At 45.8% G+C, this 15,169-nt stretch overlaps 1 protein-coding gene across 2 annotated transcripts; it reads right to left on the bottom strand.

Annotated features, from left to right (window-relative positions):
• Positions 1-249: 249 nt before the first annotated feature.
• On the bottom strand, positions 250-13,832 carry LOC119275870 (chaperone protein dnaJ 72-like). 2 transcript variants are annotated; one of them, XM_037556797.1, is made up of 3 exons: positions 13,289-13,831; positions 2,462-2,531; positions 250-529 (listed from the first exon to the last, which is right to left on the bottom strand). In XM_037556797.1, the coding sequence occupies exons 1-3, from the start codon at positions 13,708-13,710 to the stop codon at positions 467-469; spliced, it is 555 nt and encodes a 184-aa protein (XP_037412694.1). In that variant the 5' UTR covers positions 13,711-13,831; the 3' UTR covers positions 250-466. The 2 variants fall into 2 exon arrangements, with proteins under 2 accessions (XP_037412694.1, XP_037412695.1); XM_037556798.1 differs by lacking the exon at positions 2,462-2,531 and having other exon boundaries at positions 13,289-13,832.
• Between the last annotated feature and the right edge of the window lie 1,337 nt (positions 13,833-15,169).

Here is a 15,169-nt window from a genome sequence, read left to right as displayed (position 1 = left end):
GGTAGGACACGATTCATATGCAATTCCGAACGAGACTCGAAGAGGAAAGAAGTGACCTCGTTGTCGATGTTGCGTGCACGTGCTCTTGTCACTGGTCCTCTCGGTGCTTGCGACGGTGATGGCGTGTCCATGTGGATGGACAAGGGATGCTCCGCATCAACCTTCCTACCCACCATTCTGTCTGTACCATTACACTACACAATGCGATTACTTGCAGATTCCGAGGAAACAAAACATGATTAGAGGAGGTTAAAAGACAACTTGTCTGAATCTTTGCACTGGAAGAACCTTAGGCATAGATGCACATCACAATCATACACAGCTACGCTGATCAGGTAATCAGTCGTCACTTTGTCACAAACATAATATTGCGACTGTACAGAAGGATCTGAACAACAATATGCACTCGTTTTTCTATGTACCACAGTACCAGTGTACCACAATTTGATGGAACTTGTCTACTTTTCTACCTATTCCCCTTTCCCCCTTTTACGTTCTCAATCGACTCCATTGCTTCTTCAAATGATTTCTGCACAGCAAATAGACAAAACACGACTTCATGTCACTAGTAGTAAGTAGTAATCCTTTTTTTTCTACAACACTAGTACTAGTAAGTAGTAATAGCAAGAATAAGTTTAAGCAGTCATATGCTGATGATGCCTGACATAATATTTATATAATTATAATAATCCTCCTCTTTGTTTCTCACTCACCCTACCCAGCATAACTGAGAGCACATGTTAACTAAGCTGCCCGAGGGTTTCGTATCACCTCTACACACGAAATTACACACCTAACAAAACTGATGTACTAAGATATACTACCCTGACGTAGCTAGGCGTTGCAACCTCTAAATCTAAGATATACTACCCTGACGTACACAAGAAAAAAGGGGTAAGAGATATAAAGTACTATGACGGGAAAGTTGTAATCAGAGTCAAAATAAGACCCATTTTACTATCTTATATAAGCAAGAAAAGAAAGAGTATCAGCTCATTATAGCCGCTACTGCTAAGCATGCCAATAAGATTTGGTGTACATATATGTGTAGAACATTTAAACTCGATATATGATTCAGTGAAAGAAAATTTCCTCAAGTAAACAAGAATAACCATTTCACATCACTGTTAAAAATATCGGCTGATATTTTAGGTAATCGGCCAGTTAATCCTGAATCCGTAGGTCATGGATGCGATAACATCTTATCCATCGTGTTAACTGGTCCAGCGGAGTAATCGGCTGTAAGGCCGATTTATCCCACTGGGCCGATTAACTGAATAGAGGGAGAGAGAAATTTGGGCTCCAAAATTTTGGACCATTCCCTCCTTTACCCCAAAACTGGTTGTTTTAGGTCAGCCCCTTCTCACTCTCCCCTCCCCTCCCGTAGTAACCCTCGTTGGAGGAGGCTAGGAGCAGCCGCAGGCACCATCCACCAGAGGTGCCTGCACTCCTCAAGGATCCAGGCACCTAGCCTCTTCCTCCCGCTCGAGCCCGCCGCCCCTCCCTCCCCTTCCCCTCCCCCTCCCCGAGACCAGCAGCATGGCAGACGAGCTTGCCTCCCCCTCCGCGAGCTCACATGCCTTCTTCTTCCTGCTCCAGGTCGCCGCCCCCTTCAAGCAGTCTGTGCTATATGCTGATCTGCTTTGTGCTATGCTATATGCTGCTCCTGCTCTGTGCTATATGTTGTTGCTGCTGCCACTGCTTATTACCTCTTCTTTATTGCTGCTGCTGCTGCATTATTGCTATATGTAGCAAAGATATATATGGTCCTAACTAACCTACCAATAAATGGGTTAACGATAAATTCAGTTAACAGGCCGATTCACCGATTAATCCCTACTCCTCACCTGACCAAGCAGCTACAAGTTACCGAGGGGTTAAGTTTAATTACATATGCAAATTGAAAACTCTCAAGAACTGATGTTCATTTTCTAATCAATTGGAAATACAACTTTGAAAAACATGAAGCTGTTCCATAGCTTCCAAAGGGTGGTTCATCATTGGAAGGTACAAGAAAATCCAAACTGAAGCATTCTAACTACCAACTGGGGAAAAAGAAAAGGGCATCTCCATCATATTCCGCACTTAACCTGAACTTATCAGTGAATTGCAATCTTTCTAGCTTAATGAACAAACTGGACGCATTACAGTGATGGTCACAATCAGATAAGGAGAAGGTATCACATGGATAATGTTAAAAGGATTAAGTTTCACCGTTTGATATTTTGTACCACCTTTTCCCTTATAACAATTCCAATCAACTGCATATTATTAGCTTCACTCAGCTTTCGTCACTCAACAACCAAATCAATTTGCTCTTGACGGAAATAAATTCAAAAGAACAAGGGTTAAATCATTAAACCAAAGGAACTCGCGTGGATACTGAGAGAGAAAAGAAATAAATGAGAATGAAAGTTACTCTAGATAAAGCACTAGAAGTTCACCGGCTATATACACTTACCCCGGAGTTATTCATGTTCCAGAGTTCCAGAATACTTCCATCAAGAAAAGCTGCACCAGAAAGCAATACACTGCAGTGCAGAATTATCATCATGAGCCATCGAACTCAACCCCTATCATAATAAAAATAATGGGAGGCCATTCGGACTAGAACAGTTGATATTACTACATAAAACGCTAAAGGGAATCACAGGAGTTTGCAATGTTAAGCATATGTATCTCCTGGTAGCACACGCCATGGCCGGTCAAATTTAGCACCCTCTAGGACATTCTCTCAGCCTTGTGGGGCGAGTTATGTTGACATATGCAAGTAACATCTACTTCCTCTGTTCTTTGGCTGGCCACTGAACGTGGTCAACTCTTCGAGTGAACTTCCCATCAGAGTATAAGTGCATCAAACTGTTTAATCTCACTTAGGTAATTATATTATTATGTTTGAGTGATCTAGTGTTATAATACCTGCTATTACCAGTTCTAGTACATGTATGTCTATTTTATCATGATTAATAGTATTTGCCTGGACATCAGTTTCATGTTGCCTTGTGTGGAGCTGTCTTGTTCTTCCCATACTAGCACGATCAACTATACTTTGTAGGGTACCCTACTTTGTATGCTTTGCGCTCTCCTGCCTACTCTTAATCTGTTGGTTAGTGGAGTTAATTTACCTCTTGGGTACTGACTTGCAATTAAATTAGAAGTGATTCGGTTATTACTTCATATTGCATGTATTTTTCAGAGAAATTAAGTAAGTGAAAAAAAAATCATTAGCTTTAGCACTCCAAACATCACTAGAGAATAACTTGTCATTGTGACTTCATTAGCTTTAGCACTCCAAACATCACCAGAGAATAACATGTCATTGTGACTAGTATTCATATTTAAGGACTGAATACTGAAAAGATTAAAGACGGCAGTCTAAGTACGTGACTATCGCTTACCCTAGAACCTGTGGCGGGTTATACTACAGGTGACACCTGCTGACTTGCCAGCAAGAGGTGGATCTTGAGGTAGCAAACAAAACTGTTGCGTGTATCATCTTTTCGGAGCAGCTCTATGACATACAAATTTGTCATGGAGCTACGGGGTGTGTTAGACCACCAATTCGTGGTTTCAGAATCAGGGTGCTAGGTCTAGGTGGTCGAACAATGCCACAACAACAAGACAGTTGATAATGAGTCAGTGATAAGGCAGCCCCACGATCCTACAACAATAGTGGATAAGATGGCTCAATCCGATGTTCAAGACAACTCCAAGTTTGTTGTAGGGGCATAATTCCCAAAATCACCATCATGGAGAAGTTTTGCTGCCGCACTTAATCAGAAATGAGAGGGCATGAAGTTTGATGACTCGATTGCTCACCAGGATGTGGAGAGAGATGTGGCTTGTGTCCCACATGACAGGGCATCAAAATCCAATCTAGTAAGAAACAAACTTTAAGGTGCCACCTGCTTTAAGTGCAGTGAGGTAGGCCACAAGGCCAAGATATGTATGCCACAACAGGGAAGGCGGGAAGAATGGCTCGCAAGGGTAGAACTCTAGGCATGGTTGTCGGTGAATCTAGTACCTCAGTGTATGATTATTCATTATACCCTTGTTCTACTTATAGGTTATATCATGTCAATTGTCAATCCATTGATTGGTTGGTTCATACAATTACAAGAGCCAAAACTCATGCATGTGCCAACTGTTCTTCCTTTCTTGATAGGAAACAGCTCGTATCTGCTGCTTCTGGAGTAGGGAAGGTTGACTTGAAGCTTACTTCAGAAAAAACTATCACTCTGGGGAATTTGCTGCACCTGCATTCGTTAAAGAAGGCTATGTCCAATGTTGAGATGGCTTTAAATTGGTTTTCAGTCCAATAAACTCATTATTTTCAAATCTGGTTCATTTATTGGAAAAAACTGTGTGCAGAGGCTTGTTCCATGTTAGTTTGTTCGATTCCTCGGATAGATTTGTTAACAACACTTACACTCACATTGTTCCATGTTAGTTTGGCATTTAAGCCCCTCACTACTACTTAGCATTGATTTTAGCACCAATCTGTGCCATCTAACCCATGATCATTATAGGATTTGTGAGCCAAGTTCACCGACTCATCATCAACCACCATTCCACCAAGAGTAGCCATATGATCATGTCAATTTTAGTTTCACAGTTATGAATTATTAGTACTCTGTCAACAGCCAAAACAGTTATGAAGTAAGAATGCCATTGCATGAGGTGGAACAGGTATTGAAGTTTAATATGACGAAATTTCTTTGGAAAAATGTCTGAACTGATTGCCAGCTCGAAGCGCATTCACATTTGACCGGACAGCAATGATAACAAAGATTCTAGTACTTGTGGTAACCCAATTTAGAGGTTTGGTTCTGAGGTTCTGTTTAATTTCTTACACCAAGACATCCATAAACCATTGATGCGGAGCATCCTTCCATCATCCCCATGGACTCTACACCAACACATCCAACCCCACGAGGACCCATGACAAGAGCTAGAGCACGTGCTTTGGAAACCGAGGTGAACTCCTTCCTACTAGACTTACATATGGACACGAATGGAACATGTTTACTACCTCACCAAGATATGCTATGCCTCCTAAGGTATGAAGAGGAACATCACCAAGAAGCTCAGGAGCATCACCAAGGAGAAGGAGGACCACCCCAAGGCCGTGCGAATCAACAAGAAGGACAACAGCAGCAGCACAGGAGGCTCCAGGCGACCCCGTGCACACGGGCCCCCGAGACCCCGTGCCCACGGACTACACAGGAAGTTGGCGCTGGAGCACCCCGTGCGCACGGGCCTGTACCGTGCCCACGGGACCCCCGTGCGCACGGGCCCAACTTACCCCGTGCGCACGGGCCTCCCAGGATGGCCGGCTGAGATTGCATCTTCGGCTCCTCTTCATCTCCTTCGACCCCAAGGCTATATATTCCGTACCAAGGACCATGTTTAGGGAGAGCAAAGTATTAGATGAGATATTTGTGAGCTTTGCTCCTTCACCTTCCCTCTTGGAGGATCAAGACCCCCTAGGGAAGAATCGTTGTGGATCTCAAGACCTCCATAAGGAGAAGACTATCTTCAAGCCCCCATCTCCTTTGGATTTGGGATGAACTTTGCCATTGTATCTTTCCTTTGATTGTGTTTGTGACTTGTGGATCTTGTGTTGTTATCCTAGTGGATGTGTAATCGGGAATTGTTGGAGTGATTTCCTCTTTGTGTTCTTGTTGTTTCTCTCCTTTTCCCCCTTCAAGTGTGAAAAGATCCCTCTTAGGGTTCCACCCTACATCATCTTGGTATCATGAGCCACGTTGATTCACATCTTGGAGTCCCTACCTTCCACTTTCTAGCTTGATTTTGTTGTTTTTCGTCCTAATCCGAAAATCCCCACCAAAAATAGCCCCAAAAATTTTCTTGCAATTTGTTTGATCTTGTGAGATTTGGTTGTTTTGATCCACGAATTTGGTGTTTGGCAAGTGGATCTACCCCTCCACCTTCATCCCCACCCTTCGACCGTTCGAATTTGGCCAAAAACTTGGGAATCATCACGGTATCAGAGCAGTTCGTCCGCTCACAGAGGACCCCGTGCACACGGGCCATCGGGACCCCGTGCACACGGGCCTCACTTACCCCGTGCGCACGGACTATCCAGGGAGTTTCGGCCATTTTCTGTTTTTCCTCATTTCGTTTCCCCACCACCTCTTGTGTTCTTCCGCACCATTCCACGTGTTTGTTTGAGTTTCGGGTCACGGTTTCTCTCGTGTCCTAAGGTGTTTCGGCTACTTAGGCGCGAGTTGGTATCATCATCATCGCCACCAATCATCGACTCGGATAACACATCGGCTTCGACAAGATCATCTTCATCACTACCGTAAGCAAGGACGGTAACCTCGACGACGCCTTGTACTCCCTTGCCATTAACTTGATCGCTTCGAGCCATTTTGCGTAGCTTACCCATCGAGACTAGCTTGTTGAGTATTGCTGGGCCACGCCTTAGTGCACCATTAGTGTTCCGTCCATCCCGTGCATTTACTACTTGTTACCTCGTTATGTGGCTCGTATATCAAGCATTGTGGCATAGTCAAAAAAAAAAGAAAGCTTTTAAGCAAAAGAGAAGAGAAGCAAAGAGCTTATAAGCAATAGCATCGAGCCTCTTAGCATACGTGCATCATCTTGGTCATCACATACATAAGCATACTTGGGATAGTGAGACGAGCGGTTTCTCTATTAGGTTGGTGCACTAGCGTATCTAGCCCATTAGTGCAATCGAGCTAGCGTCTCTCTAGTATCCGTACGACAAGAGCTTTTCCCGTGGTTCCACATCTTTGAGCTCACTCCTTGGTTGTGCGGATCCCATTTATCTTCCGTGTGTGTGTTCCTCGTGTTATCTTTGGAGGTTGATCTATTTGTCTTACTTGCCATTTGTGAATCTTCTCAACTTCATCAACATCTTGACTAACATTTGCTTGAATTATTTGTGCCTTTTCCTAACCGAGCTCCTTCATAGACCATTTACTTGTAGGTGTGAGAAACAATTCCCGGTACCAATTCCCCTATTATAACATCACGTGGGATCGTACTTGTTACATCCACAATCTTCGGCAAAGGTAACTTTGGTTTTGTTCTCTCATTTTCCTACTCACCACCACTTTCATATGATGGATAGGCCAAGTTCCTCTACCAACCCACTCTTCATCGAGCAAGACGACGACATGTCATCATTCGTCACCAAGAGCCACCTCTTTGGTGCACAACGAGCACTACATCAAGAGCAACAAGCAATGAACGACCGCATTGACAACCTCGCCACCGACTTGCGACTCTCCGGGCAACGTACACGGGACTACTTCGACAACAAGCTCGACGCGCACAAGCAAGAGAACGATGCAAGAATAGACGAGATCCGCGCTTTGTTGGTGAACCGGCCTCCTTCAACTTCTTCCTACTCAAGACGGAGCCACTCAAGTCGACACTCCGACGACACCTTCTCCGGCTCAAGTACACCGTCATCGAACACTCTTCGACGAGCCGCGCGTCAAGACCGTCATGCATCTCGCAACCCGCTACACATCAAGCATTCACAAGAGCAAGTCGATGAGCAAGTTCCTCGTCCTCACTCAAACAAAGACGCTTTTGCTCAAGCTCAAGAACAACAACGACTACGGCGCCAAGAGGATGAACGAGCGCGTCTACACCAAGAGGAACAAGACGCCGAGGCTCAACGTCTTCAACAACAACAACGAGAAGAGCAAACTCTTGAGGCGGAACGTGCCCTTCAAAAATCAAGTCGAGCAATCGCAAACCGCAATCGTGAACGGCGAAATCAAGAGGAAGCCCTTCGAGAAGAAATCCAAGAGAGGAACTACCAACCACGTGTGCACCGTCAAGTCCCTCAAGCTCCTCCACAAGCTCGTCAAGCTCCACCTCAACCTCAAGTTCAACAAGAGCAAGTTGATCATGGACTTCCTCCACGCCAAGAGCAATATGAGGATGATTATCCTCCACGTCATGGGCGTCATCATCACCATCGCCAACACCACAATGACGAGCAACGCTACGGCAAGCTTAAATTCACCATGCCCAAGTTCAATGGAAGCAATGATCCCGAAGAGTACCTCTCATGGGCATTGAAGGTTGACAAAATCTTTCGTTTGCACAACTATGAGGAAGAGAAGAAGATCGCTACGGCATCACTTGAGTTCCAAGACTATGTGCTCATATGGTGGGAACAAGTCCTTGAGCGTCGAGAAGCAAGAGGTGACCCTCCAATCACCACTTGGGCTCACATGAAGGATGTCATGCGAGCACGATTTGTGCCCACCTACTACAACCGCGAGCTCTTCAAGAAGCTACAACTCCTCAAGCAAGGTACAAAGAGTGTTGAAGGATACTACAAGGAGATGGAGATAGCCATGATTCGAGCCAATGTCAAGGAAGATGATGAGCAAACAATGGCACGATTCTTGAATGGACTCAATCATCCCATCAAGAAGATCGCCGACTTCCAACCCTACTCCAACCTCATCGAGCTCGTGCATCAAGCGACCAAGGCGGAACGTCAAGTGCAAGATGACTTCAAGTATGCCAAGTACTCATCCAAGACATACGGCTTCTCCAACAACCAAGTTTCAACAACTCCTCCAACATCTACATCAACCAAGCCTTCTCCAAGCAACGATGACAAGCCAAGTTACAAGAAACCTTCGTCAAGTTCAAGTCGCCTTCCTCCTACCACAAGCAACTACAAGTCGCGTGCTTCTTCATCTACTCCGACCGATGAGACCGTCAAGACGAGCTCCTTCAAGTGTTTCACTTGCGGCGGCCGAGGCCACAAGTCCTATGAATGCACAAACAAGCGGACCATGATCCTCAATGACGATGGCACCTACGACTCAATGAGTGAAGATGAGATGGAAGCCCTTGAGCAAGTGGCCATGCACCGGCGCGTGAATGAGGATGAAGATGATCGAGTCTTTTGTGATGAGGATTCGAGCCCCGCTCTCGTTGTCTCCAAGGTCTTGACTCTTCAACATCAACAAGAAGAAGACCAACGATGCCACATCTTCCACACAAAGGCCGGCATCAATGGAAGATCCGTCAAGGTCATCATCGATGGAGGTAGTTGTCACAACTTGGCAAGTGAAGAACTATGCTCCAAGCTTCAATTGGTCAAGAGGAAGCATCCGCACCCCTACAAGGTTCAATGGCTAAGTGACTCCAGCACTATACGAGTTGAGCATACGGTCCAAGTCTCCTTCAAAATTGGTGCATATGAGGACACTTTGGAGTGTGATGTGGTCCCAATGACCGTTTGCCACCTCCTTCTTGGTCGACCATGGCAATTCGACCGTGGTGTCATCCACAATGGGCGTACCAATCACTATAGCTTCAAGATGAAAGGGAAGGAGTATGTGCTACGACCTACGTCTCCTAGTCAAGTGATAGCCGACAAGCAAGCCACTCATCATGGAGAGAAGAGTGAGAAAGTGATCCACACAAAAGTAAGTGAGAGCCACAAGCCAAACTTGAGCGCCTCTTCGCCTAGAGAGAAAAACCTCATACTACTTGCCACAAAAAGTGAGATGAGAGAAGTGTGTGAGAACCCATCGAGTGTGATGCACTTTGTCCTTGTGTGCAAGGATGGAGAACCAAAAACTAACACCTCTTACGAGCTACCTTTAGTGTTTCAATCTCTTTTGCAGGAATTTCAAGACGTTTTCCCCGATGAGCTACCTCCGGGTCTACCTCCTTTTCGAGGCATTGAGCATCGAATCAACCTCATCCCCGGAGCGCCACTTCCAAACAAAGCTCCATACCGTGTCAACCCCGAAGAAACTAAGGAGATTCAACGGCAAGTACAACAACTCATCGACAACGGTCATGTACATGAAAGCTTAAGCCCTTGTGTCGTTCCCGTTATACTTGTACCTAAGCAAGATGGAAGTTTCCGCGTGTGTTCCGATTGTAGACCTATAAATGCTATTACCATTCGCTATAGGCATCCCATCCCTCGCTTAGATGATATGCTTGATGAGCTTAGCGGAGCCAACTTTTTCTCAAAAATTGATCTTAAAAGTGGCTATTATCAAATCCGCATACAAGAGGGTGATGAATGGAAAACCGCTTTCAAAACAAAATTTGGCTTATATGAGTGGTTAGTTATGCCTATGGGTTTATCGGAGGCTCCCGGTACTTTCGTGCGTCTTATGCATTATGTGCTTCTCCCTTATATTGGAGTCTTTGTTGTGGTTTACTTCGATGATATTCTTGTGTTTAGCAAAACCATGAAAGAGCATCTTAATCATGTTAGGGCTGTTTTGCAAACCCTTCGCAAGGAACGTCTTTATGCCAACATGAAAAAGTGCACATTTGGTGTTGACAAAGTGGTTTTCTTGGGTTTTGTTGTCTCTTCCAAAGGTGTCCACGTTGATGAATCTAAAATTGAAGCAATTAAAACTTGGCCCCAACCCACCAATTTGCAACAAGTGCGTAGTTTTCTTGGTGTTGCGGGTTTTTATCGTCGCTTTGTGAAAGACTTTAGCACTATTGCCGCTCATTTGCATGCTTTGAGTAAGAAGAATGCTCCTTTTGTGTGGGGATCTTTGCAATCAACCGCTTTTGATGAGCTCAAGTCATTGCTTACTAATGCACCGATTCTTGCCTTGCCCAACTTTGAGAAAACTTTTGAAGTTCATTGTGATGCTAGTGGTACCGGAATTGGCGGAGTTTTGATGCAAGAAAAACGAGCAATTGCCTATTTTAGTGAAAAACTCTCCGGTGCTCAACTAAACTATCCCATATATGACAAAGAATTGTATGCCTTAGTGCGTGTGCTACATGTTTGGGAACATTATCTTAGACCTCATGAGTTTGTCATACATACCGACCACGAAAGCTTAAGTACTTAAAAGGTCAAGCCAAATTGAACAAGTGTCATGCCAAATGGAGTGAATTTATTGAATCTTTCCCCTATGTGATCAAGTACATTAAGGGTAAGGAAAATGTAGTTGCGGATGCACTTTCACGCATATGCACGCTTGTCACCAAACTTGAGTTGAATGTTGTTGGCTTTGAGCACATAAAAGACTTGTATGCTAATGATCCATCTTTTGCTACACTTTATGCTAAATGTTTGACGCATACATCTTGGGAACAATATTACATCAAGGATGGTTATCTTATAAGAGCTAACAAACTATACATTCCCGAGTCTTCTCTTCGTTTGCTCCTTTTGCAAGAGGCTCATGGAGGCGGACTCATGGGACACTTTGGACGAGACAAGACATTCGCCACGCTCTCCAGGAACTACTTTTGGCCCAAGATGTTCCGCGACGTCTCACGCTTCACCACCCGATGCTCGACATGTCGCAAAGCTAAGTCTAAAGCTCAATCCGATGGTCTTTACATGCCTCTTCCTATTCCTTATCAACCTTGGGAAGACATTAGCATGGATTTTGTACTTGGTTTGCCTAGAACTCAAAATCGAAAGGATTCCGTGTTTGTTGTTGTGGACTGATTTTCTAAGATGGCACATTTCATTCCTTGCAACAAGATAGACGATGCTTCACACGTTGCAAATCTCTTTTGTAGGGAAATCTTGCGCCTCCATGGAGTACCAAAGACAATCGTCTCAGACCGCGACGTCAAGTTCTTGAGTTACTTTTGGAAGACGCTATGCGCCAAGCTCGGAATCAAGCTCTTGTTCTCATCCGCATACCATCCTCAAACCGACGGCCAAACGGAGGTGACAAACCGGACACTATCCACTCTACTTCGCGTGTTGATCAAGAAGAACATCAAGGAGTGGGAGGCGTGTCTACCCATCGCCGAGTACGCCTACAACCGTGCAAGACATTCGACTACCGGCAAGTCCCCTTTCGAGGTCGTCTACGGCTTCAACCCGTTGTCCCCTTTGGACATTCTACCTCTTCCTCTACAAGAGCGCACCAACATGGATGCGAGTGCACGAGCAAGCTACATCAAGAAGATGCATGAAGATACAAGGAACACCATCGAGCGCCAAGTACACCGACTAGCGACCAAGCTCAACGTCAACAAGCAACCCATGATCTTCAACATAGGCGATCTCGTGTGGCTACACCTTCGCAAGGACCGCTTCCCCAACGAACGCAAGTCCAAACTTCTCCCTCGAGCCGATGGACCCTTCAAGGTGCTAGCACGCTACAACGACAACGCCTACAAGATTGAACTCCCACGAGACAAGTACAACGTGAGCGACATCTTCAACGTCAAAGACCTCTCGCCTTACCATGGTGATGAAGATTTTGATCCAAGGTCGGATCTTTCCCAAGGGAGGGGAGATGATGCGAAGCATCCTTCCATCATCCCATGGACTCTACACCAACACATCCAACCCCACGAGGACCCATGACAAGAGTTAGAGCACGTGCTTTGGAAACCGAGGTGAACTCCTTCCTACTAGACTTGCATATGGACACGAATGGAACATGTTTACTACCTCACCCAGATATGCTATGCCTCCTTAGGTATGAAGAGGAACATCACCAAGAAGCTCTGGAGCATCACCAAGGAGAAGGAGGACCACCCCAAGGCCGTGCGAACCAAGAAGAAGGACAACACCAGCAGCACAGGAGGCTCCAGGCGACCCCGTGCGCACGGGCCCCCGAGACCCCGTGCCCACGGACTACACAGGAAGTTGGCACTGGAGCACCCCGTGCGCACGGGCCTGTACCGTGCCCACGGGACCCCCGTGCGCACGGGCCCAACTTACCCCGTGCGCACGGGCCTCCCAGGATGGCCGGCTGAGATTGCATCTTCGGCTCCTCTTCATCTCCTTCGACCCCAAGGCTATATATTCCGTACCAAGGACCATGTTTAGGGAGAGCAAAGTATTAGATGAGATATTTGTGAGCTTTGCTCCTTCACCTTCCCTCTTGGAGGATCAAGACCCCCTAGGGAAGAATCGTTGTGGATTTCAAGACCTCCATAAGGAGAAGACTATCTTCAAGCCCCCATCTCCTTTGGATTTGGGATGAACTTTGCCATTGTATCTTTCCTTTGATTGTGTTTGTGACTTGTGGATCTTGTGTTGTTATCCTAGTGGATGTGTAATCGGGAATTGTTGGAGTGATTTCCTCTTTGTGTTCTTGTTGTTTCTCTCCTTTTCCCCCTCCAAGTGTGAAAAGATCCCTCTTAGGGTTCCACCCTACATCAACCATATTGTGTAACAATCATGCAATGGTATTGGACTCTCACTTGAAAGTTGAAAACCTAACAAATTAGTGCAAGAGCCCTCTGCACGGCGCCATTAGGAACTCAAGAAACAAAAGTATTGATGTCAATTTGGTACCTAGAGAAGCCGAGATTGAGAAGGAACCTTCGCCGCGTCATCGCCTTCAGCAACAAGCCCCAATCATATCCCACCGATGCGCCTCCGCCTCCCGGAGGCGGCCGCCGCCAAGAACTTTCCCTGTGCCCGTAGCCGTAACCGTGCGAACCCGAGGAGGAGGCCCAGGTGGAGGAGGATGTGCGGACATAGGAGGAAGAGCGGAGACGGAGGTCGTACTCGGCCCTCCTTCGGTCGTCGGAGAGGACGTGGTAAGCGTCGGAGGCCTGGCGGAAGCGCCGCGCGGCTTCGGCTCGGGCACCGGCGTCACCGGATTGAGCGTGGCGGTCGGGGTGGTCCCGCAGGGCGCGGCGCCGGAAGGCGGCCTTGACCTCGGCCTTGGTAGCGTCGGGCCGCACCCCGAGCGTACCGTAGTGGTCGCCCATGGCGTGCAGAGGGTTTCGCCTCCGTGTAGAATGGATCGCGAGCAAGCACGACTAGGAATCGAGGAGGAAGGCGACGACGAGGGCATCGTGGCCGCTCTTAACGCCGCCCGTTCTTCCACAGCTATTAGACTGATGGGCCGGGCCGGTCTAGCTTATTTGACAAACCCACTGATACATGATTACTGGCCAGAAATGTAGAATAATTGATTCTCAAACCAAATTTAAAATATAATTGCTTTAGGATTAACCGAAAACAGATTTTAATCTCTTGAGTAGAACACCTGATTATATGCAAATAAGGGTGGCACTAATCAGACTTTTAGAGATTGCCCATGACCATGGCCTTCTTGTGGTGTGGTGTGGAGGTGGTTGATAAAGTAGTAACAGAGATGCCGTAGTTAAAAAATGAGACCAACTCAAGGGCTAACTCTCGTTGGCATTTATTTATAGGAGAAACTCCGCGAGCACCACGCGTTCAAGCCGGGACTTGAACTCGGGTGGGCTGCCCAGTCAACGGATCGACGCCCCGTCCTCAGAGATGCCGTAGTTGTGGAGGAAGCCCATGGACGCCGACACTGACCATGGAGGTGGCCAGCGATGGTCTCGGATCCCTAGAGCGTCCTTATAGGATCGGTGGTTAGGAGTGTTAGGGTCCCCCCCCTCCCCCTCCGACCCTACGATGTACTTCCTCCGTTCGGAATTACTTGTCACAAAAATGGATGTATCTACAATTAAAATACATCTAAATACATTCATTTCTTGGACGACTAATTCCGAATGGAGGGAGTATTATCTCTGGCAACAGAGATTTCAACCTTCTCATTATATATATTATTCTCTGTTATTTCAATTTCTATGGAGGTGGCCAATGATGATATGGCAGAGATTTCAACCAAATATTTGTTCTATGTCTGAACTTTTAATGATATATTATTTTCTGTGATCATATTTTCGTGTTCATGCTTTATTACAGAATTGCTATGTCATTTCATTTTTTTTCTTTTTTTCAAAAAGGGGAAACACCCCGGCCTCTGCATCATCATGATGCACACAGCCATTGGTATGTCATTTCATAGTTTAGTAAATTGAGAGTGCGCTCAGGAAAAAAATCAATGGGTTTCAATATGAGCACCCCAACTCATTAGCCCTACAAATTTGATTCTAATATGTTCAAAACTCTACCACGTCAGAAAAAACCCCAAATACGTTTTGAACTCCACTTTATTATTTCTCTAACTCGTCGAACATTTTCTGTGACGCAAAAAATCATCACGGAATATGCACATACCTAATGACAACCAAATGCGTCACCTAAAATCAGGCCAGAATGTCACCAAAGTACTTGAGGAGCTGATCCGGGAGAAAATCAGCTGGTGACGAAAAACAATCACAGAAAATGCGTTTTTTGGTCCCTCACTTGGATTTTCGTCACAAAATAGCACCAAATTTGTAGTGAGGA

This window comes from Triticum dicoccoides, chromosome 3B (assembly GCF_002162155.2).
Source record: "Triticum dicoccoides isolate Atlit2015 ecotype Zavitan chromosome 3B, WEW_v2.0, whole genome shotgun sequence".
In the NCBI taxonomy this organism is placed as follows: Eukaryota; Viridiplantae; Streptophyta; class Magnoliopsida; order Poales; family Poaceae; genus Triticum; species Triticum dicoccoides.
This window is presented reverse-complemented; position numbering and strand designations above follow the sequence as displayed.

Coding starts and splice junctions, on each gene's coding strand:
- LOC119275870 (XM_037556797.1), bottom strand. CDS start 13,710: ATGGGCGACCACTACGGTACGCTCGGGGTGCGGCCCGACGCTACCAAG. Junction 2,532..13,288: donor CTCAATCTCGGCTTCTCTAG/GTACCAAATTGA, acceptor TCTGCACTGCAG/TGTATTGCTTTCTGGTGCAG. Junction 530..2,461: donor GGAACATGAATAACTCCGGG/GTAAGTGTATAT, acceptor TTTGCTGTGCAG/AAATCATTTGAAGAAGCAAT.